The sequence below is a fragment of the Triturus cristatus genome, chromosome 6 (genome assembly GCF_964204655.1).
Source record: "Triturus cristatus chromosome 6, aTriCri1.1, whole genome shotgun sequence".
Classification (NCBI taxonomy): domain Eukaryota; kingdom Metazoa; phylum Chordata; class Amphibia; order Caudata; family Salamandridae; genus Triturus; species Triturus cristatus.
The window spans coordinates 790881083-790903545 of NC_140589.1; the positions used below are offsets into that span (position 1 = coordinate 790881083).

At 43.4% G+C, this 22463-nt stretch overlaps 1 protein-coding gene across 1 annotated transcript in view; it reads right to left on the reverse strand.

The window, feature by feature from the left end:
• Window positions 1-22463, reverse strand: part of LOC146817888 (N-acetylglucosamine transporter UNC93A-like) — a 143542-nt gene that overhangs the window by 7920 nt on the left and 113159 nt on the right. The window contains exon 7 of the mRNA XM_085609261.1: window positions 20010-20141. Within this exon, the coding sequence (XP_085465387.1) occupies window positions 20010-20141 (132 nt within the window). The remainder of the gene's footprint in view (window positions 1-20009; window positions 20142-22463) is intronic.

Sequence of the window (22463 nt, forward strand, 5' to 3'; positions counted from 1 at the left end):
GAGCAACTACAGATTTAATCTACTTAATCAGTAGGCTAAGGTAGAATTTTCCTCATGGTTTGAGATGATAATTGAAGATTGGCATCAATTATGAAAACAAGATTTTTCACAATTTTAGTTCAAACAGCACAGGAGCCCATCTCAGAAGGCCAATATCCCTGCATTCAATGTTGGGTTTTTGCATTGCTAACATGATTTCAGTTTTGATGGTTTTTAGTGTGAGTCAGATGGCACACATCCACTCTGAAACCTTTTTCACACAAGTTTGAACAGACACCCAGAAGCCACAGCAAGCCAAAGAGAATGATATGTGGATGTCATAAGATCACATAAACATTTGGAGACGTACATTGCCAACACAAGTCTGCCAGTAATTGGAAGAAAAATCATGGGACTTGAGATCCCGAGTCTGGTTAGTAACTCCACCCTAAGAATTGGGCTGGTATGAGTTTTTGAACCCAGAACTGAGGAAAATATTCAGGACCATGATTTACCAAGTCGTATTCCACATGTGATTTCAATTGCTGGGTCTGTTTTTGCACAGATTTTCATATTACTTCCAGCAGCAGGGAAATGTGCGCAAAAATACATTTGGTTTTACCTGTTCATTCTCACACCTCGAGACACTCAGGTGGGACGGTATCCTCCCAAGGGGTACTGCACCGGTTGATGAGGGCTTTTGAGAAGATATAAGTCTGGCCAGAGGTAGGGTAAAGGGCAGAATCTTGTGGAGTATCAACAGCCATCTTATGCTTGAAGGTCTGAAATGGTGGAAGGGATACTCTCTGGGAAAGTTCAATCAAAATAGGACATCCAATAAAGGAATTCCTGCAGCCTGTTTAGCAAAATAATGTGAGATCGTGCTGATAGATCCAAATGTATCAGACTCTGACACCACCATCATCAGTTACTACCCATAGGTTGTTAAGACAGCCACAAGAAATGACTCTCTGCCCAGAGGCAGATGGAGCCCAGTCTTTGCATCATAAACAATTAGATTAGTCACTAGGAAGATTATAGGCTAGTTATGAACATGACTTTCAATAATTTTCACAGCCAAGAGCATCATGGACATATTCTACAGTTGGCTGGCGAAAAGGGTTTAAGACATTTGTTACTTGACAGGGAAGGACTCAATTCCACCCTTGAACTCAGGAGGAACAGTACCTTCAAGAGAGACTGATTAAGAGTGACACAAGGAGAGTTAGCAATTACCGAGCTCAATGTCTTAGCTCAAGCGATGGGCATGAGTCAAGCGGAGAGCTTGGTGGCTAATGGAGGGCAATACCTACAACCTGGAAGAGTTTGAGTGCTCTTTGATGATCTAAATAATACCTGCCATGAAATTTGTGTCGTGGTTAAAATGATTCCACATATGATCATTAGCAATGCTTCCTACCACCTTAGTTGGGATCTCTCCCATACTTCTCAACAGGGCCGGACTGACTACCGGGCGTTTTGGAATTCTGCCGAGCAGGGGGCTGATTTCACTGCGGTGGGGGCTGATTTCGTTCATGGAGACCTGCGTGTACTTCGAAATAATTAAAGCAAAACGAATTTCGTTCAGTACACGCAGATCCCCATCAACGAAATCAGCCCCCAGCTCAGCAGCATTCCAAAACGCCCGGTAGTCAGTCCGGCCCTGCTTCTCAAGATCTCATGTTATCATAAAAGGATTAATGACATTCTTGATATGTAAATATCATCATACCTTCAACCGTAATTATCCACGTGTAGACCTATTTTGATAGTGACAGAAGTGAGTGCTCCTTGTGTTGCTGCTGATCTTATATTTATGATTGATAAACCGAGGATTCTTATCCACACTCTCCACATCCGACTTATCAGTATTCTTTTCACATTCAACCATAAAGCACTACACTAGAAGCTATGCTGGAAATTGATGGGTATTGCTGTGATCAGATGATCCAGTCTAGAGTTGCAGGTTCTTATGTGGTTCTTCAGTCACAAATACATGGTTATCAGGAACAGAAAACAAAAGAACAAACAGTCTTCAAAGCAGGTTTCTCCTGTGCTTATCTTGGCAAAATGAGATGCTGAACCAGGCATCAGTCCTGTCTTCCTGTCCTGCAAACCAATTCTCAATCCTAGTAAGAGTATCTTATGATCTGATTCTGTAAAAGCTACCTGATGTCCTCAATCCAACTTTCATACTGAGCAATAATGCTGTTGCTACTCTTTGTTTTGAAAAGGAAGGGGAATCTATGAAACGTGTGGACTAGTACTTAATAGCCCTAAAAATGTACATTAATAATATCGGTTTTGTTTTTGCTGTGGCACATTATTCGTTGCCACTGGTTTGACGTTAGGTTTGCTAAGAATGAGAGTAGATAGTTGGATAGATATTGTTAGAACATAAAGTTAACACTGAATCGTTTTCTGAGTTCCTCTGGTATTTTCTTTGTACCTTTCAAAGCCTCATTGTTATATATAATATTTCCAAAAATTAAATACTTTACTTTTCATTCATTATTCTTTTACCTTTTTCAAATTTCCCTTTCTATGTTTATATTGAAATCTGATGGGATTATGAGTTAGATTTTTAAGTGTGTTCGTTTTCAGGAAAAAGAAAATGTAATCTTTTTTCCTCTATTTGTTGACATATGCATGATTCCCCTTTAGTTGATAGTAAAGAGGGAGTATGCAAAATTGGTCTATCATATCTTCTGCATATTTTCAAGCATATCCTGCCATTATTTATTCGAATATAAAATAAATTTGTTTTAAGATGGATTATTTTGAATATTAGTATATTAATGCCATGCTCTTATCGCCTGTTAACGGCAATCCTGTTTCACTCCTTGCCAGGTAACAGGGCAGCATGCTGAGTGAGTAGCTAAAAGCCACATATTGTTGAATTTAGAAGTGCAGTGTGCCCTACTGTGGTCAAGATATTTGATCAGATTCTGACCAATGTTCAAGTGGGAATTTTCTTCCCGGACCAGTTATGAGTGACATTTGCATGATGCCTGAGTTGACCTTGCATCATTGAATTAGTGCCTGGCAGTAAAGATAGATGGATGTTCATACTCCCGAGAGGAGGACGTTGATCCACCCCCTAAGCAAAATCTATCACCTTCAGGTAGGTACTGTAGAGAGACACCAAATGTAGTTGTCGGGCAGACAAATAATGACTAAGCATAACAACTGGATTTGGACAATGGAAGTGACTATAGCTGCATGTATCAATCACATTCAGCATTCCAGTACTTGTCATGAAGGATAACTTGATGCCTGCATGCATCAGGCTTGAATTGAAGCACTCGTGCAGATGTTCTGCTGGGGTGCACTTCTTATGCTTTCTGATTATGACCCGCCTAGATCCTGCACACACTTTTCTTCCCAGCCCATAGCTAGGGAGGCATCATCATGGAGTGGAGTGATGCATTCGGAAGCCAAGCATCATAATAAAACTACACCCTCTCCCCCCCTAAATTAAATTTACTGACCACATTAGTTCATTTGTTTATGAGGTGCTCTGGAGCTACAATTTTGCTTTTTGGCCTTGGCAGATAAGTGGAAAAGACAAGAGATTCAACATGAGTGACAGAGTGAGAAGTATTTAAATTTGAGACTGCTTCAGATTGACAGACAGAGGGTGAAGCAGTGTGACAGTCTGGAGAGAGAATGGAATGGAGAGTGAATGGCAGGATACTTGGTCATCAGAGATATTTCAGCCTTCATCTGGAATTTCACTGTCTTCTTCATCTTCTTCCGCAGAGTAACTGTCTGCGAGAATTAATTCTCCTTCAGATAACTGTTCAAAAGCATCTTGATATAATGTCCAGGAGAAAGAAGACTTTTGTGTAATGTAGTGTCCATCTCAACATAAAATAGTCATGAACCCAGTGTCATCAATTGACCACATATAGCTTGGGGTCATAGTTAGAATCTTTCTTACGATTACTCCAGGATTTGACAAGTACAAATCTCCCTTGCAATCAGTATGTGGAATGAGCTCTCTGCCCTTGATCAACATAGGTCTTAATTTTCTCTTTTGTGGGAACACATCTGTTTGGGGCTGACATCAGGAAAGTGCAGATCTTTGATGTGAATTACTGATTCTCCTGTTTCAGTTTTCATTTTGTGTCTACTCATGACTTCTGCTTGATATTCTATAGTTCTGGATGTAGACGCAATGAAAAGGATGGCTTCAAGCTTTCTAGGTTTCTGTAGTAGCTTCAGTCTGAAAGCAGCCAATTCACAGCCAGCAAAGATTTGAGATCTGAGGTCTTCTTCACTTTTGTAGTTGATAAACCCACAATGTACATGCTCCTTCAGCCTCGTTGAATGAAACTGATAGTGCTGATAATCAACATTCCTCTTGGACTGAAAGTTTATCATGAATCAATTTTTCAGACCATCATATGATGATTGTTGTTTATCATCAGACTGGTAAATGATGTCACAAGTATCAGAACTCACACAATCCATTAACAAACAAATAGGGTGCTTTACATTCTTACGCCCAGGGCCTCTGTGTAAATGTCAAAGTCCTACATCCATCGACCCCACCTGGAACCATGATTGTTGATATCAGTTAAACTTAAAGGCAGTGGCCCTACCAAGGGCAATAACTTAGGAGAGGTGATGCAGAAGGCGAAGTTGATTGTCCAAGTAAATATTCAGAAGATCCTTTACCTGCAGTGACGAATGGCTTCTTTTCTTCAGATACAAAAGTGATCATGCTGTGGGCTGTAGTGTTGATGTGTCAGTTGTGCAAGACCAAGGGCGGTGTCACAATGTGTGTTGTGTGCCTTCCTCATTGCCAATGTAAGATTTCTCACCTTCAGTCAGGTGTGGCAGAGAATCACCCAACAAAATTATCAGGCAGACAAATGATAATGATGCATAACAACTGGATTTATTGATAGGTGACGATTGCTCTACATATCAGTCATAATCAGCATCGCAATATGTGTCACACAGATTAACATAAGGCCTGCATGCATCAGGTGTGGAGGCAGATCCCTTGCTTCGATGTCCTGATCAAATGCTTTTTGCTTCCTTCCTGAATTTTGTCTGCCTGGTTCCTGCGTGTCACTACCCAATCCAGAACTAGAAAGGCATCATCATGCTGGGGAGTGAGCCAACCAGAAGCCAGGCAACATAGCAATATACCCTATGCAAAAGACTATGACAATGAGCAAGTTGGCCATGGCTTGCATGATGACCCAGTAGCTAGTAGGACAGGGCAACGCTGACCGAGCATGGGCCATATAATAAACGGTGTGCATGTGCAAAGCATATTTGTACATGTTTCAGCAGCACCATTCTATATCCTGGAAAGGTTTAGTTACACTGCCTATTGCCCCACTGTACCCAAATAACACTCCTGTCTCTGCAACAAAGCGATTAGTCGAAGGGCCGATAGACTCTGTCTGGTTCCCATTAGAGGTACCATGTTTTAGTGTCCCTAAAAAAGAAGCATCAGCACAATGACAGTTTTGAAAGTGTGTGGCACAATTCCTTCAGGAGTAGAGAAGGTGAGGACATGTTGTGGCACTCTGAGGCAGGTGGACTGAGTTTAAAGACAAATTAGTCTGTGGCCAGACAAGGTGGGAGAGTAGATATATCCACTAATAAAAGCACAGCAGAAAGAGCCATTGACTGAAAGAAAGCCTCTAGAAGGAGCATGAGAGGAGAAATAAGAAAGGGAGCTGGGAGACAGCAGGTGCCCAAGGAAGGAACAAGCAAGCTGGTAAAGTGGGAGAGATCAGGTATCCAGGGAAAGGGGCAGTGCGTGCACACAAATAGAGGATAAATGTAGGCACACGCAATTAGGAAAGCAGGTATTCTGGGAGAGCTGGCATCAAGAGACAGTGCTGAGAAGGCACCCAACTAGTGGGGAGAGGTCTGGGCAACCAGGCCCAGGATTACAGCAGCGAAACAAGAATGCTGGGCCTTGTGTGGAGGGACTGCTGGGCACAGTGGTATGCTGAGAACACCCGGTGGTCGACAGGAGTGGCCGCACTCAGACCACACGAGCAACATGTTCGCGTCCGGAGACCTGTGAAGGAGGCAGAGCAGGAATGTGGTGTGAGATCCAGGAGTCAGTACTGGACCAGAGGAAAGGCGGCTCAATTTACGCACCACAGAGGTATGTTGGAGACCCAAACAATTTTCTAGAGACACTGGCTGTCCATTGACGGGGGCATTATTGCTAACATTAACAAAGTACGGCAGCCCACTGGTCACAAACAGTCGCGAAGGAGATATCGAAAGATCTATAACAATGCAGAATTAAAGTGCGCCTAGCTGCTCTCTGCGTCAACCTGCTGCGCTGCAGTTAATTACTGAGCGAGACAGAGCGAATTCTAGTGGGCATTCAGCCACTCACAAGTAGTCTCAAGCACAGCTGCCGAATAGCACTTTCAGCCAGGTTTAGATTTTAAGCAAAACTGCACATTGCATTCTGGGATTTGTAGTGCTGGCATTTAGTATACAAAGGCTCAAAAAGTGATAGTGGCTTAAAAAACAGGCCGTTTTCTGAGCTTCTGCTGCTTACTGCCTGACAGGACGAGGGTCAGGACTACAAGACCCAGACCTCATAGCGGCCTGCCTGCCCGGCGCCAGCATCATCAACTGTGCCAGGAGGCGCTTAACAAACCACCAAGGGCTCCCGCAGCATTGAAAGCGTGCGGGCGTGCCCGGGCCAAGGGCGGGCCAATCTGCACCCGTCAGCGGCAGGAGGAGGCAGGGCTGCCCCCCCCTCTTTTATGTGTGTTCTAGCAACAATTTTGATTTACCACCTTCTGGGCCTGCAACGATTTCTCCTGTTATGGTACTGTAAACCTTGACTGTTACATATTGTTGTTACTTTATTGTTAGTATGCGTAGTTTTTATTTGCTTTTATCTTGTGGTGTCTTCTTACGTGGCCATGGGGAAAAGGAAACAACCGAGTTCTGCCCTAGCGAAATCACCTCTAAAATTGCGTCAGTCCATCATGAATTTCATAACAGGGGCAATGAGTGCCATCAGAAGCAAATTTTGAGTGTGGAGGAAACGCTAACTACTTACACTGAGAGTGGCATTGAACCTCCAAACATATGTATATCTTCCTCAAACTCGGACCAAGTACCTGAATTGAAGCCTACAAGTCTTGATAAGGTGAAAAAGATTGAGTCTGTCCAAAACCCTACTATTGTTTCACCGGGAACCTCGATCCCTATCCCCCCACCTAAACGGCCCAAACTCTCCAAAATCCATTCTGCTGAGGCCAACACGACGCTATGAGATGGAAAAATCAAGGTTACAAAAAGGGTATCTGTATCAAAACCGGGCCCTAGCTCAAAATCACAGTGAGATTTGAGCAAATTATTTCCCTCTGTACCGTCTGATTCCCTGGACTGCTCTTCACGAGCGGCCTCAGTGCAAGCTCTGATAGATCTTATTAAATCTTCTGTGTGCAGTCTTACAGATCGACTTAAAGCTGTTGAATGTGCTGTGTTATCATGTGCAGAAATGATGGGCCCGATTCACAGAACTAACTTAAGACAAAATCCTAAACTTACTACCATTTTGGTATTCACAGAAGGCACTTACTCATTTTGGTATTCACAGAAGGCACTTACTCATTTCGGTATTCACAGAAGTTAGGAGTCCTAACTTTAGGACTCCTAAATGCCTTCTGTGAATACCGAAAGTCTTAAAATTAGGATTTTTCTCAGTTTAGTAGTAGTATAGTTAGGACTCCTAACTTTAGGACTCCTAAATTCCTTCTGTGAATACCGAAAGTCTTAAAAATAGGATTTTTCTCAATTTAGTAGTCCTAAGTTTAGGACTCCTAACTTTAGGACTTCTAAATGCCTTCTGTGAATACCGAAAGCCTTAAAATTAGGATTTTTCTCAGTTTAGTATTAGTATAGTTAGGACTCCTAACTTTAGGACTCCTAAATGCCTTCTGTGAATACCGAAAGTCTTAAAATTAGGATTTTTCTCAATTTAGTAGTCCTAAATTTAGATTTAGGACTGCTAAATTGAGAAAAATCCTAATTTTAAGACTTTCGGTATTCACAGAAGGCATTTAGGAGTCCTAAAGTTAGGAGTCCTAACTATACTACTACTAAACTGAGAAAAATCCTAATTTTAAGACTTTCGGTATTCACAGAAGGCATTTAGGAGTCCTAAAGTTAGGACTCCTAACTTCTGTGAATACCGAAATGAGTAAGTGCCTTCTGTGAATACCAAAATGAGTAAGTGCCTTCTGTGAATACCAAAATGGTAGTAAGTTTAGGATTTTGTCTTAAGTTAGTTCTGTGAATCGGGCCCATTGGGTTCAGCGAATATGTATACTGGGAATGGGAGGGTAGGGTCAACTGATTACTGTAGTACTGATGGTGCTGCTTCTAGAATGCTTATGAACCCCCCCCCCCCGAGACAGCAAACTATTATGTGGACTTCCGAGGTGCCCTTTCAACCATTCCAACCCCTTCACGAAGCGTCTACTACAGTGACCCAGACACAACGCGCTCCTCCTGCGGATGCGGTAAGGGCTCATAATAGGGGAACATCCCCAACTTCCAAGTTTAATACCTATGCGGGGAGCACAGCCCTTAGAAACCCCCCACCTGTCAGGGACCAACTAGACCTCCCTCCTGATGTTACCCCATATGTGGTCATCTTGGCAAATTTTCTGCCCATAGAGTCTCCGCACCTTGAATCATGGGACTCACTGAGAAACAAATCTCTCAATTGGATAAATTCTAATGTGGAGCTGGGGGAACACTTTTTGCAGATTTCAAGATGGCCAGATGGGTTGGGTGGGTCGGAAAGGGTACCAAAGTGTTTCAAGGTGATTGTGTGGTGCTCTCTTTCAAATCCCCAGGACTGGTTAATGACATACTGGGTCAGGCAAATTCAATTCTCTCAACCCAAAACCAAATTATAGTCCTCCCACTTGATTTATTTTATAAGCCCTTCAGGCAACCGTTCTGCCAGCCAAATGTTTTGACACAACGGCTCCCCCCAATTCAACGCACACTGCAACAACCACCTACAAATTTATACTACGTAAATCTCCCCCTGTATTCCATTGCAACCTCCAATAGGTTTGACGCTCTCTCCAGCCTTACTGGGGTAGATTGATTAAAAGAAAAAGCATTCGTGGGCACCACATTGCAAAATCCTGGTCCTACAAACCCGACTTCTGTTAATAATCCACAGCCAGAGATGGGTTTTATAGTCCTAACGATCGTGAAACAATCCTCCCCAAGCAAGGAGATAATTGTGGACTCTATGTCCCCAGATCCAAACAACATTACAGTTCTATCTTGGAATGTAGCGGGGCTGCGTAGTAAGCTCAACTCTTCCGATTGGCTTAAATTCATAGTTAACTTCACTACTGTTTGCTTACAAGAAACCTGGGTTGTCGATCTGTGTCTCCTCAATGGTTTTAAAACATTTAATTCTCTGGCTATTTCATCAAGATATGGCAGAAACAAGGGTGGTCTCTGCATTTATGTGTCAAATAAACTACCCTCCTCTAAAGTAAGTCACCTAGCACTTTTTATAAAATTGTATGTATTGATTTTTCTGTATCTTCTAAACTGATCTTAGTCAATTTTTAAAATAATACTTGTGATGCAGATATATTGGTCATATTAGCTTTACTTGATACGGAATTGGAATCCACTCTTTCGAAGGAGAATGGGGATAAAATCGTAATTTGGGTGGGGGACAACAACATTCAACCTTGTAAACTGCCTTAAAAAAGTATTTGTGGCATGACCTCACCATTAAATGAAGCCACTCATTTTTTACACTCAGATTATGGTAAGAAGCTTAATGAGATTATTTTTAAATATGATCTAGGCTTTAGTAATGAATTTGGCAACAGTCCCACTGAGGTAGCTTGTACGTTTGATGGCACTATGGGTAACAGTGTCATAGATTTTCTGCTTTTCCCCAATCGTTACTTGGCACTAGTCACTAACTTTACTTTGCAATGAGTGACCATTACCCTCAGAGTTTAGTGCTAAACCCTGGGTTAGCAAAAGACCACACTCTAGCTGTGGAGAACCTAGAGCTCTCTTGAATGAATGGTTTCACCTTACGTTGGTCTGTGATTGACCTGACTGGTTTCTTAGAACAATTAATCCAGCAGCAAAAGAGTGCTTTCAGTGTTTGTCTGGATAATTCAGAGGATGCCTCTGATATTATGGAGTCTTTCGGCCAAATTACCAGAGCTATCAAAACGGGGTTAACATCGAAGCAGAAAACAGGAACGGCAAAGAGGAAGGGTTGGTTTGACCAGGCATGCAGTGAGACCCACACAAAACTCATAGGAGGTCTGAAAAACAATCCTAGGAACAAGGAGGCGGTTCAGCATTGGAGACGAGAATATAGGCTTACCTTAAAAAAACGTTAAAAAGCCCTAAAAAAGGAGACCTGGGAGAAACTGTATGAGGCAAGCCACAGTAACGATACCACTGCATTTTGGCGTGTTATCAACTCCCCATTTTTTTGTGAAGGTGATAAACCAAAAATAGAGGCGGCAGTGACTGAAGAGGATTGGGTAGCACATTTTACCACCTTATACTCGGCTACTACAGATTGTGCCATCTATCATCCTGTTCCAGCTCATACGGTAGATCCACCGACACTCACTTCTGCCGCTGATTGGTCTGCTCTACACTTCACCCTGGAAGAGGTTTCCCTTGCTATTAGTTTAAGTAAGGGAAATAAAGCTCCAGGACCAGATGGGGTCCCGATTGACTTTTTTAAAGCTAATATCGATCTTTGGGGCCCCATTATTACCCATGTTTTTAGATCTTATCAGAGTGTGGGGTTCCCTTCGTCATGGGCAGAGTCTTAGATTGGACCTATATTTAAAAAGGTGATCGCAACTGCCCAGCACATTATAGACCAATCTCCTTACTAGATTCGATGGTTAAGGTGGCTGGCCGTATTCTCTTAGCTAGACTACAAAGCTGCGCGGATTGCCCTAATTAGATCTCTGACTTACAATATAGATTTCATCAGGGAATTGGCACCACGGAACAAGCCTTCAATTTGAATCTGCTAATGGGTAAATATGCGTATATCAAAAGTGGCAACCTGTACATGATTTTTGTTGATTTATCATCCGCTTTCCATTTGTGTAATCCACAATAAGCTGTGGTTTGTAATGAGCTCGATGGGTATTGACTGTACTATTATTAACATGTTAGGACACATATTCAAATATGTTAAGCAAGGGTACGTTTCAGTATAAAGGGCGAGTGCACACGCCCCTTTAGCTTTTAAAAAGGGGTTCACCAAGGGTGCATACTTGTCCGTTTCTTATTCGACTTGTATATTAATAATCTGGGTAACATACTTGCGAGTACGTCCGCGGATCTGCCACAAGTTAAGCACCGGCCAATACCCGTTAAGCTTTATGCGGATGACGCAGTACTTATGGCTCCCTCTGGCTCTGCAGCGTCTTCTTGACAGTTTTGTGATTTTTATGGAAAATTTGAGGTTAAGAACTAATATAAGTAAGACATATGTGATGAAAGTGGGCCGTAATTCTACTGTCACAATATTTTTATAGGAAAAGATATTTTACCTTTAACCCCCGACCTTCTCCTACTTGGAAATTTTATTTGACTGTGAAGTTAATTGGAAAAGTGCTATTAACTCGAGAAGATTGCAATTTGTTAGATCTTTTATGGCCCTTCATAATTTTAACCATATACTAATCAAAAGGTAGAAGTATTGCAATGTACGGTTCTGAAATATGGGGTCATGCAAATGTTGAATTACTACAGGTGGTGGAAAATGCCTATTCAAAAAGTCTTTTAGCACTTCCTTCTAGCTGTTCAAACTTTGTATGCCACTCTGAACTGGGAGCTAATCACTTAATAGATTTGGTCAAGATTCAGACAGTCCTGCTTTGGCACAAAATATGGACATCGGACTATATGGATCTGAATCGTGCCATAGTAAAAGATTGTTGTGACTCAGAGTTGCCTTTAAAAATTCCTTGATTAAAGTTTATTAAGAACTTTATGTCAGACATTGGTCACCCAGAATTTTATGATCAACCTGAATCTTTGACAACTATTTTGAGGAAAGCACTAAAATCAGAGTGTTTAAATCAACTGAAGATTGTGTGTGGAATTGGCCAAACCAACTGTGCAACATAACCAAATGGTCTTGACCACTTTTTCTATGCAACCATACCTTTTTAATGGTCTTAATGCCCAGCACAGATTGGTTTTAACTCGCTTTAGGCTAAATATATTCCACCGCCTGATAAGTTTCATAACTGTTAACAATTGGTTAATTGATCTACTGCTTTGCCCCTGTGATAACGCGTCTAAACAATCAACCATACATATAGTGTTTTTTTGTAAATTTTATATTGACCTGAGATGATTTTTTATCATACCTTTATTGAAATCCTCAAATTTTAAACAATGTAGACCGGCATTTTTACACTTGCAACTTCTTCCAAATCTTTACACATGCGTGGTACTTGCTAGATTTCTTAGGGCAACTCAAATGAGAAGTCTCTACCTGTGGTATGCTAAAATGTGTATTTTTAGTATCTATATTTTTACTTTACCATATCTGCTTTTCTAATGTGTTGTAGTGTTATGTACTCTTTTATGATACACCTTGTGTGAATCGAATAAAGATGAAATTGAATCGAATGGGGGAAAGAATAGGGACAAGGCACCGAGCAGATACAGAGGGAGAGGCAGTCAAAAAGCACACAGGGCGAGCAATGCTAAAGGAGAGGTAGAGATGAGACAGAAGTCTTGCTGGGAAAGGGGATTGCAGTCACCCACTGGCATGGAGAGTGCAGGTGTCCAGAGAGAGAGAAAGAGTTAGAAAGTATGCAAGCACACAGTGAGCCGGTAGAAAGGAATGTGTCAGGAAGGGGGGGTGTACAGCAGATACCCAGGGAGAGGGAGGAGAGTAAGCTTGCAGCATGCACTCAGAGAAGGGTGAAGGGCAGGAGAGAGATGAGAAAGCTGTGCTGGGAAAGGGGAAGAGCACTCACCATGCAGAGGGGGAATGCGGCCACCAATTGAGAGGAAGAGTGCAACCACTCTGTCAGGGTAACAATCTGGCAGAGATGAAACAACTAGGCATAAGGAGACAGCAGACACCCAGGAAGACTTCTGTTCAGCATCTATAAAGAGGGGAGGGAGGTGGAACTCACGGCCGAAGGAGATGGGAGATAACAGGGACAGGAGAAAGCACAGACACACAGTGAGAGGCAGAGAGAGTGTATTAGAGAGGAGGAGTAAAGGCACCCAGTGAGAGCAGAAAGATCAGTGATCCAGCAAGAGAATAGCTAGCAGACACCTAGGGAGACGGAAGAGCAGGCACCCAGGAAAAGTGAGAGACAAGGCACCCAGTGAGAGGTGGGGATATCAATTGTGCAAGGAGTGGGGAAGCGGGCAGCTAAGGGAAGGGGAGAGCAAGCACTTCGGGAGGGGGGATACAGCCTGAACTGCTGAACGGAATTACACCAAATTTGGTAGAAAGGTAGCTCTTAGTTCAGATATCGGTTTAGTAGTTCCTGAGAAATTAGAAAATGAAAAGTTTTGATATCTGAGCACCGAGGACTCCTCTTGAGCATGAGCTGACTTCTGATTGGCTGCCAATACTCCAAACCAGGAAGTGTTGGCAGCCTTCTGGTGACTCAGTAACCGAGTCACAAGAAAACAGTGAAAAAAACATTAAAAACAAGAAAAGGGGGCAGGGTAGAAACACCCTGACCCCCTAGGCCTGCTGAGGGGGGGGGGCAAAAAAGCCTTTTTTATTTTAAACAGCAGAATTCCCACTGGGTGTTCGAATCCTGCCGGCAACATTTTTCCAAAAACGAACCCTGGGGGCAATCCCAAATGATATAGCAGGGGACCGCCACCTCCTCCGGGCTTCCATTGATGATTTACGGGAGGTACGCAGCCCCCCCCCCCCCGGCAGCCTCGGAGACCACCACCTCACTGGGGCTCTCATTTTGTTAAACTAAAATGTGTGTAGGGGGCTCGAGCCCCCCACATGCCCCAGGGACCACCACCTCCCCGGGGCTTTGCCAATTAAACGTGGGGGCACGCAGCCCACCCCACAGCCCCGCCGCAGCCCCAGAGACCACCACCTTCCTGGGGCACTAAATATTCAAATTTGGGGGTCCGACATGGACCCCCAGCCCCAGGGACCACCACCTCTCCGGGGCTTTAGAAATGAAGGGAAGGGGCCATATGGTCCTCCTCCTGGAGCCCTTGATGGCCCTGGGGACCGCCACCCCCCCCAGGGCCGGCTCCTGCAATGTCCCGGGGTGCCCACCCCCGGGACATTGCCGTTTGCTATGGCAGGAAGGGAACATGGCTCCCGCCCTGCCATAGCAAACTCTGCTTTGCTTGATTTAAGCGAGAGCAGGTAAACCTGCTCTCGCTTCAATCAAGCATAGCAGGATTGCTTTTGCACAAGGGGAGCTGCATGTCTGCAGCTCCCCTTGTGCAAAATCAATGCCACTCCCACAGGAGGCAGGGAGCCGGCGGGACCGTGGGGGCATTGGGGCTCCCCCCACGGTCCCCAATGGAGAGGCCTAGCCCTGGGGATGGGGTCCCCGGGGCCAGAAGTGGCCTGGGAGGGGGGCCACGAGGCACCCCTCCCCTGTAATTCAAAAATATATATTTTTTAAAACAGAAAGGCCGGCCCAGGGGCTGTGGTTTTTGGGGCCATAATTGGCCTGAGGAGGGGGCCACGCGGCCCCCCTCTAAATTATTGAAAACAATTTTTTTTAATAGTCTGGCCATGCCCTGGGGGATGGGGTTCCTGGGGCTGAAATTGGCCACGGGAGGGGGGCCACGTGGCCCCCTTCCCGATTAAAAAAAACAATTATTAAAAGGGGTCACACAGCCCCCCTTGTAAAAATAAAAGTTTTAAAAAAAAGCCGGCATCTAGCCGGAGGCCACGCCCCCTTTCTCCACCACTCTGCAAATTAATTCCCCTTGAATACTGAGGGTCCCAAGGAGCCAACTAGCCCACCAGGTACCTCCAGTATGCACCACAGAGCTGCGTTGCAGAGAGATGGTCCGAGGCCATGCCCCTTTTCACACCACTCTGCCCCCTCCAGAAAAAATAGGAAAAAACAAATGGCCATGCCGCGAGGGATGGGGTCCCCGGGGCCGATTATGGCCTCGGGAGGGGGGCCACGCGGCCCCCTTCCAATTTATTTAAAATAAATAAATAAATTGGGGTCAGACCCTGGGGGATGGGGTCCCCAGGGCCAGTAAAATAGGAAAAGAAGGGGGCCACACAGCCCCCCTTCTTAAAAGAATAAATAATAAAAAATCATTAAAAAAAGACCGGCATCGTGCCGGAGGCTCCGCCCCTTCCCTGCAGCACTCTGCAAACGTGCCCCCTACACTTACACACCAACAGACAGACGAATTTAGACATTCACACAGTTTAGTCACTAACCCATGCATTCAGTAAGTTATGTTTAATCACTCACTTATAGAGTCAGTCACACACCTAGTAAATCATCCATTCAGACACTTATACACCCACTCATTCTTCAACACGCCTTTCCCTATATATAATAAAACGTATTTAAACTTTAGAGAAACACACAGTCACTGGATGATGCCATCAGTGATGTCATCAGTGATGTCATTTGAGATGTCATCAGTGATGTCATCAGTGATGTCATTTGAGATGTCATCAGTGATGTCATCAGTGATGTCACTGACCATGTCATGAGTGATGTAATATGTGACGTCATCAGCAGTGCATAACGGGGGAATTTCACAGGTTTTGTACGAGTGAAATGTCTAGCTAACTATAATTTTCTCTAAAACCTATGGTTTCTTCAGTGAATTTCTAAGGTTTTTTAAATGCTAATTCCTAACTATAACGTGCCTGAAACCTATGTTTTTTCCAGTGAATATATATATATATATATATAACAAAGCAGATCCCGGTTTTGGTACGAGGATGTCAATTGTAGGCAGTTCGAGTACGGGTTACCGGCAACCCTGTAATTGCAATTCAGTTCCTCTGTGATATCCGAAAATTACTCGAACAATCTTGGAAGTTGCAGAAAAGTTTATTAAATGGCTCCAAACAACGCATTTCAGCTTTTGCCTTGATCATGCTCTAAGCAGGCAAATGGCATATCCTCCATTATCATAGTGATATAGACATAGAAAAAGGACTGATTCTTAACGAAAGTATATACAGCAGTACAAAACCAAGGCGGCCATCTTAACATATTGGTGATTGTTATTTTAAGTACAAAATAAATTGTATAATACTTCATAGTTGATTGCAATGAGAATACCACACTGCCACCATAATGGCCATACATAATGCTAATGCTTAATCAAATACACAAGCAAAAATAAATGGTGACAAATTCATGAATGGTGAAAAGGTTCAAGAGTGGTGAAAAAAGTATATACATACTGACCAACTAACATAGAATTCCTTAAAGTGTCAATATATATTGATAAATATATGAACACACAAAAATATGAATTCATCAAAACCGGTACATATAAGCAACGGACTGAAAAGAAAAAGCAAGGGACAAGGTGTAGCCCAAGTGGGCTTAATACACGTTCTTCAAAAGCCAGTAGTTCACCATTATCACACAGTCAACGCTTGACCCACCATGTTTTGCACCCATAATAACGCCCCAGTGGGCAAATGATTTGATCTGTTTGTGTATATGCAGTACACTAAACGATCGACTAGACGGCTGCCTGAAATCAGCAGTTTTAATTATTAATATATTTAATAAATAAAAGTGGAACCAAAATGAAGCGTTGTCTTACGCCCCCTGTACAAGTTTGACCAAACAGACTCCCATCCTGATTATAACTCACTGATGCTACAAGATCTAAATGAAGTTCATATAGAAAATTAACTATGTTACGATCCACCCCCAGGTTGGTCAGCACACTCCACAGTTTACATCTGTTGACTCGACGCTGATGTAAGATCCATGAAAGCCATTTATAATGTGCCTCTCTTCCCCACGGTGTATTTTCCAATTAGCAGCTGTAAGTTTAGGCATTGATCTAACATGCCTTTCACCAGCTTGAACCTATATTGTAAATTGCAAATTACATTATTTTGCTACAGCCACTCTGTTAACCTCGAGAGGATCACTCTTCCCATTACTTTTACGGATGTGTCTATAAGGGAGATTGGTCGGTAACATCTTGGATCTGATCTCGATCCCTTCCTAAAAACAGGGACGGTTATGGACCTAGACCAAAACGATGGAAGACCTTTTCTACATGCTGCGGTACACACTAGAGTTAAGATTTTAGCCCAAATGAGCTAATCCACTTTATATAAATCTGCTGGAACACCGTGAGGGCCGGGAGTCTTATCTTTGGATATGGTTGCAATGGCCTCTAATACCTCCCCCTCGGAAAAATACAAAACATAATCACCCCTAGGTGGTACCTGATCTGGATTCTGGGAATCTTCTGACACATTGCCATATACATTTTGAAAATATGAAACCCCAATATCTGGGGCAATGAATCTTTCACACTATTACCCGATTCCGTAAAAAATAGACCCCCTAATTTAGCACTGTTATTCAATATATTTTTCTGAAGGAGATCGTCCCATGTCCTCTTTTTGATTTCTTTCTTATGAGATACCAGGGCTTGTCAAGCAAAAGGGCAGTGGCGCAGTGTGTTAACCCATTGTGAAGGGCTGTGACTCATGGGACATCATGGGTGCTTATGTTCCAACACAAAGAGAAGAAGTGAGAGAAGAAAATCAAGAGTGACAATATGGGGAATCACGTGATAATATGGAGGTGATCAACTGTCCCATTTGACCACAAATGATTGTAAGAAAATGTCAAGATATAAACAACAAGGGAAGAGAGGATTAAATTTGACAATGTACTCAATGTGACAACAATGTGGCTCTCCCTGGCTTTCTCTGTATTTCTCTGCCTTTTTTGTCTCTCCATGTATTTTCCTGTCTCTCCCTGTATTTTTCTGTGTCTCCCTGTCTTTCTTTCATTCCTTCTCTTTCACCGTATCTCCCTGTCACAGTTTTTTCTGTCTGTGTTACTGCCTTTTTCTCTATCTTTCTCTCTCTATATATATATCTTTCTGTTTCTCTCACTTTACTGCTGCATCCATTGAGGAGTCCCAACGCTAGCGGCTTTAAAGTGAAACAAGCCCAGAACGGCAGGCCTATGTATCAGACAGATGGGTCTTCAGGAGTTTACAGAAGACTGATTTGGTGGGGACAAAGCGATGAGTCGAAGGCAAGGAGTTCCAGAGCTTGGCAGTTAAGAAGGAAAAGGAGCGACCACCTCTTCTTGCCCTGTGGACCCTAGGTACATGTAGATGTTTTTGTTCATTAGAACGTAGTGATCTCTCCTGATGGTATGGATGCAATCTTTCCCTTAGATAGCAGGGGCCTATTTTCTTGCATGCTCTGTAAGCAAATGTTAGAACTTTAAATGTGATGTGAATAGCAATCGGCAGCCAATGCAGACCATACAAGGAGCCTGCAACAGAAGACCGGGCTGGAATCTTCAGAATCAGCTGAGCTGCACGTTCTGAATAATCTGCTGGTGTTGAAAAAGATAGGTTGGTAGACCTTGGTAGAGGTTATTTGCGTAATCAAGTTTTGAGTTTACCGGGCATGAATTACTTTTTTTGGTTTACTACAGGAATCAAGTGGATCATTTTCCTGACCAATTTCAGTGTGAGGAAGCAGCTGACTGTCCCAGCCCTAACCTGGGGTTCAAAGGATAATTTGGAGTCAAACTTGACCCCACTATTTCGTACCACAGGTGAAGGGGTAGGCAGGGAGCCTATCTCAGAGGGCCACCAGTTGTGGGCATCTGGGTGACTGCTAGTGTCAAAAAAGAGTATCTCAGTTTATTCTTGTCTTTCTCTTGCCCTGCATTTCTGTGTCTCTCTTTTCTCGCTTTCTTCCTTTCTCTCGCTTTCGTTTTACACCACCTTTCTGTGTCCCTCAATGTCTTTCTCTAACTCTTTTATCCCTCCCTTAAGCTCTCTGTCTCTCCCTGCCTTTCCCTGTCTCCCCATGCCTTTTGCTGCTGTCTCATCAGCTTTAGCTATGTCACAGTTGGTCCCAGAATCTGCTGGGACTTAAATACTTTGAATCCATAATCTGTTTCAGTATCTGCAAGGTCAGGAGTGTGTTTTGGCCACAAACTGTTCCAGCATTAGCGAGGACTCAAATGTTTTCAGCCACAATTTGTCCTAGCTTCTGTGTGCACAGAAGTAAGTTAATGCCCTAATCTGTCCCAGCATCGGCAGAATGAGAAATGCATAGTGCCTACTACCTGTCCCAGAATCTGAGGGGACACAAGTCTGTTTTGACCCCAATCTATTCCAGCAAAAAGAAGTCCACTGGGGCCTCATCTGGTCCAGAGACTGAGGGGATAAAAGCATTTTTTGGTCACTATTTGTCTCAGCATGTGCAGGGCCACCATCTGTTACAGTAGTCTTATCAATTTGTGTGTGTGTTCGTGCCTCTCATTTAGACTGCACACATGTGCAAATTATATTAGCTCTAGTGCTAATGTGATGTCATGCTGATATAAGCAACTCCGCACTAGTGATAATATTTTCGAACACATGCAAAATCTGATTGATTGATGCAAATGCAAAAAAATGCATCAAACAGATTTGTAAGATTGTGAGAAAACTTTTGGCTTTCTTAAAAAGTTGACAACTCAACTTGTTTCTTTGACTCTCGAGTGCTGATTGTATTTTGCCATTCCTGCAAACTTCTAGCAATGCTGAGTTCAGGATCTCGGATCCCCCCATTTATATGTGTAACTCTAAAAGTGAGGAATAGAAATCTCTATTACCGCTCACACCAAATTACTTTCTGAGGGCAAAAGAATTACAGGAGATTCAGTTGAGACACTGGGAAAAACTGGATCTAACAAGGCCACGCATACATTAAGTAGACCAACAAGGATTGGTATACAAAACAAGTTCATCTCATGAACAGTTCTTACCATTCAGCAGTGTCAGGCAGATGGCATCAGCCATGCTCCAGAGAGCAGGGAAGACAAAAAACACCGCAAACTGATCAGGGTGAGGTCTCCACAGTAGTAGGGCAATGATACAGGAAGCGCTTGTAACTGCAGCTGTGTAGGTGAAAGTAATCATAACACATGTAGGATTAGTATCGATGATCTGTGCTATGGTCTTATCTCAAAAACCTTTCATTTCATATCTACGTAGTGAAAAAAATTAAATATATCAATTAATTGAGCTTACGGCATTCAGATTCTATTGAATTAAGATAACACAAATTTGAAAAAAGGAAGAGGAAATCCCTTTCATACGAAGTTGATCAAAAATATTGTTTAATCATCAAGAGATGTGCATTATCAGCTAGAGCAAAGTTTCAGAGCGAAGGCTGGCACACATCAGTCACCAATGCAAGAAACGCTTTGCTCCTTTTTTCCATTAACCAGCCAACCATTCAACCAGCAAAAGAAATTTCACACCTGTGCACCAACACCTAGGGGCATATTTATGAGAGCCTTGCACCACGTTTATACCACGCAAAGTGGTACACGTATGACACAAGCCTCTGAGTCAGCTTTATGAAGCCACAAAAAGCCACATTGCGTGGCTTTAAATGGCCTCATAAATCTCTACATCACCTTACTCTGCACAAGGGAGGCTTTCCATGGGCATTGCTGTGGGTGTTCCCACGCAACTCCCATGGGTTTTGATGCATTCCCAGATTTACAAGGACTTGTAAACCTGTGAATGCGTCAAAATCTTACACCTCCCCAGGGCAGGAGTAACAAGGAGAAATATCTTTATTTCTCCTAGTTTTTTCCATAGATGGAGGAAAACACCTCTATGGATTGTTTTTGTGCAGGAATGTGTCCCTTCCTGCACAAAAACAATCCTGCCTACAACACAGGCACCCATGCACCATGGTGAAAGGGTGCCTGCGTTGGTACGAGGCTGAAGAAACAGCACCAGTGAAGGGGAAAAGGACAGGAATGCAATGTATTGGATAATTATGGTGCATTCTTTCCCTTTCACTTTGACGTAACTTGCTGCACTTCCTTGTGTCAAAACCCCATAAATGAGGCCCCTAAGGAGCAGTAGCGTACTTGCATAGGAAAAAGAAACAATGTGGCTGATTGATCAACATTTTGCAAAGTCACAAGAAGTAATGCAAGATGCTGCAATATCTTGGCACAAAACGTTATTTGATCTGGAAAGTAGCCAGAAAAGAGTAATCAAAATAGGGTTTGTACTACTTTGCATTACTTTGGTATGCTACTATAATAAGGGGAAAAATATACATGGGAGTAAATCTACATGTGTAAATGTACTCTTTGGAGTCAATTTACTATTTTTGGTTATTCACCATTTATGAGTGTAAACTTACCACAAAGTGTATACATGCATGCCTCCACCCCTGAATTTAGGGGTGGAGCCCAATTTCCAAGTGGAATGTTACTACTAATTGGTTGGCCAGATCTGAGCTGTGATCCATTTACGAAAGATTTTTTTTTTTTTTTTTTTTTAAACCTTTATTACAGAAGTCAAAAGAGTTACAAAAATGGGCCTACAACCTTCGGGCCGGCCGCTAGCAAACGATAAGAACATAGAATACAAGTGGGAAACACACGCTGCAGCGAGAGAGAGATCACAGGAGTTGGAAAGAAAAAACATTGGCGGCCACACCGTCCGGACCCCCCAGATGGCGGTTCCATTTTTATGTAAGAAATAACAAACAAATCCACAAGGCAGCAAAAAAATCGAAGCAGCAGTATGCGCTCCCCCGGGGAGGACCCTACCGATACACAGGAAAAGCGGGGGGGGACAGGCCAGAGCGAAGACAAAGCGGACTCCGTACCCAGAACCAAGGAGACAAGGAGACTAGGGAGACGGGGCCAGTGCCAGTTCAGGTGTCAGCGGCGGGGTACAAATTCCGCCACGGTAGGAGTTCCAGGGGCCCCACACTTTCACCCATTTCCCAGGCTTACCTCTCGCGACATACACCACTTTTTCCCGAAACATACACCAATCCATGTTGTCCTTCCATGCCGAGATCGTAGGCGACCTCTGGGAGCCCCACAGTCGCGCTATGTCACGCTTTGCCACCATATAGCCCAGAGTCACCCACCACGTCTGCGGCACTGAGTAATCAGTCGGCTCCCACACATTTAGCAGACACCTCCTCGCCTCAGGAAGCAGCGGCACATGTGTGACCGCCCGCAACACCGCATGCACACCACGCCAGAATCGCGCCACCTCCGGACATTCCCACAAAATATGGACGAAGGTCCCCAATGAACCACACCCACGCTTACACAACCCATCCACGGAATATCCCATACGCAGCAAACCCGGCTCCGTAACATAGACCCTATGGAGTATTTTGAGCTGGACGAAGCGAAGGCGGGCCGGTATGGCCACCTCTTTCGGGGAGGCCA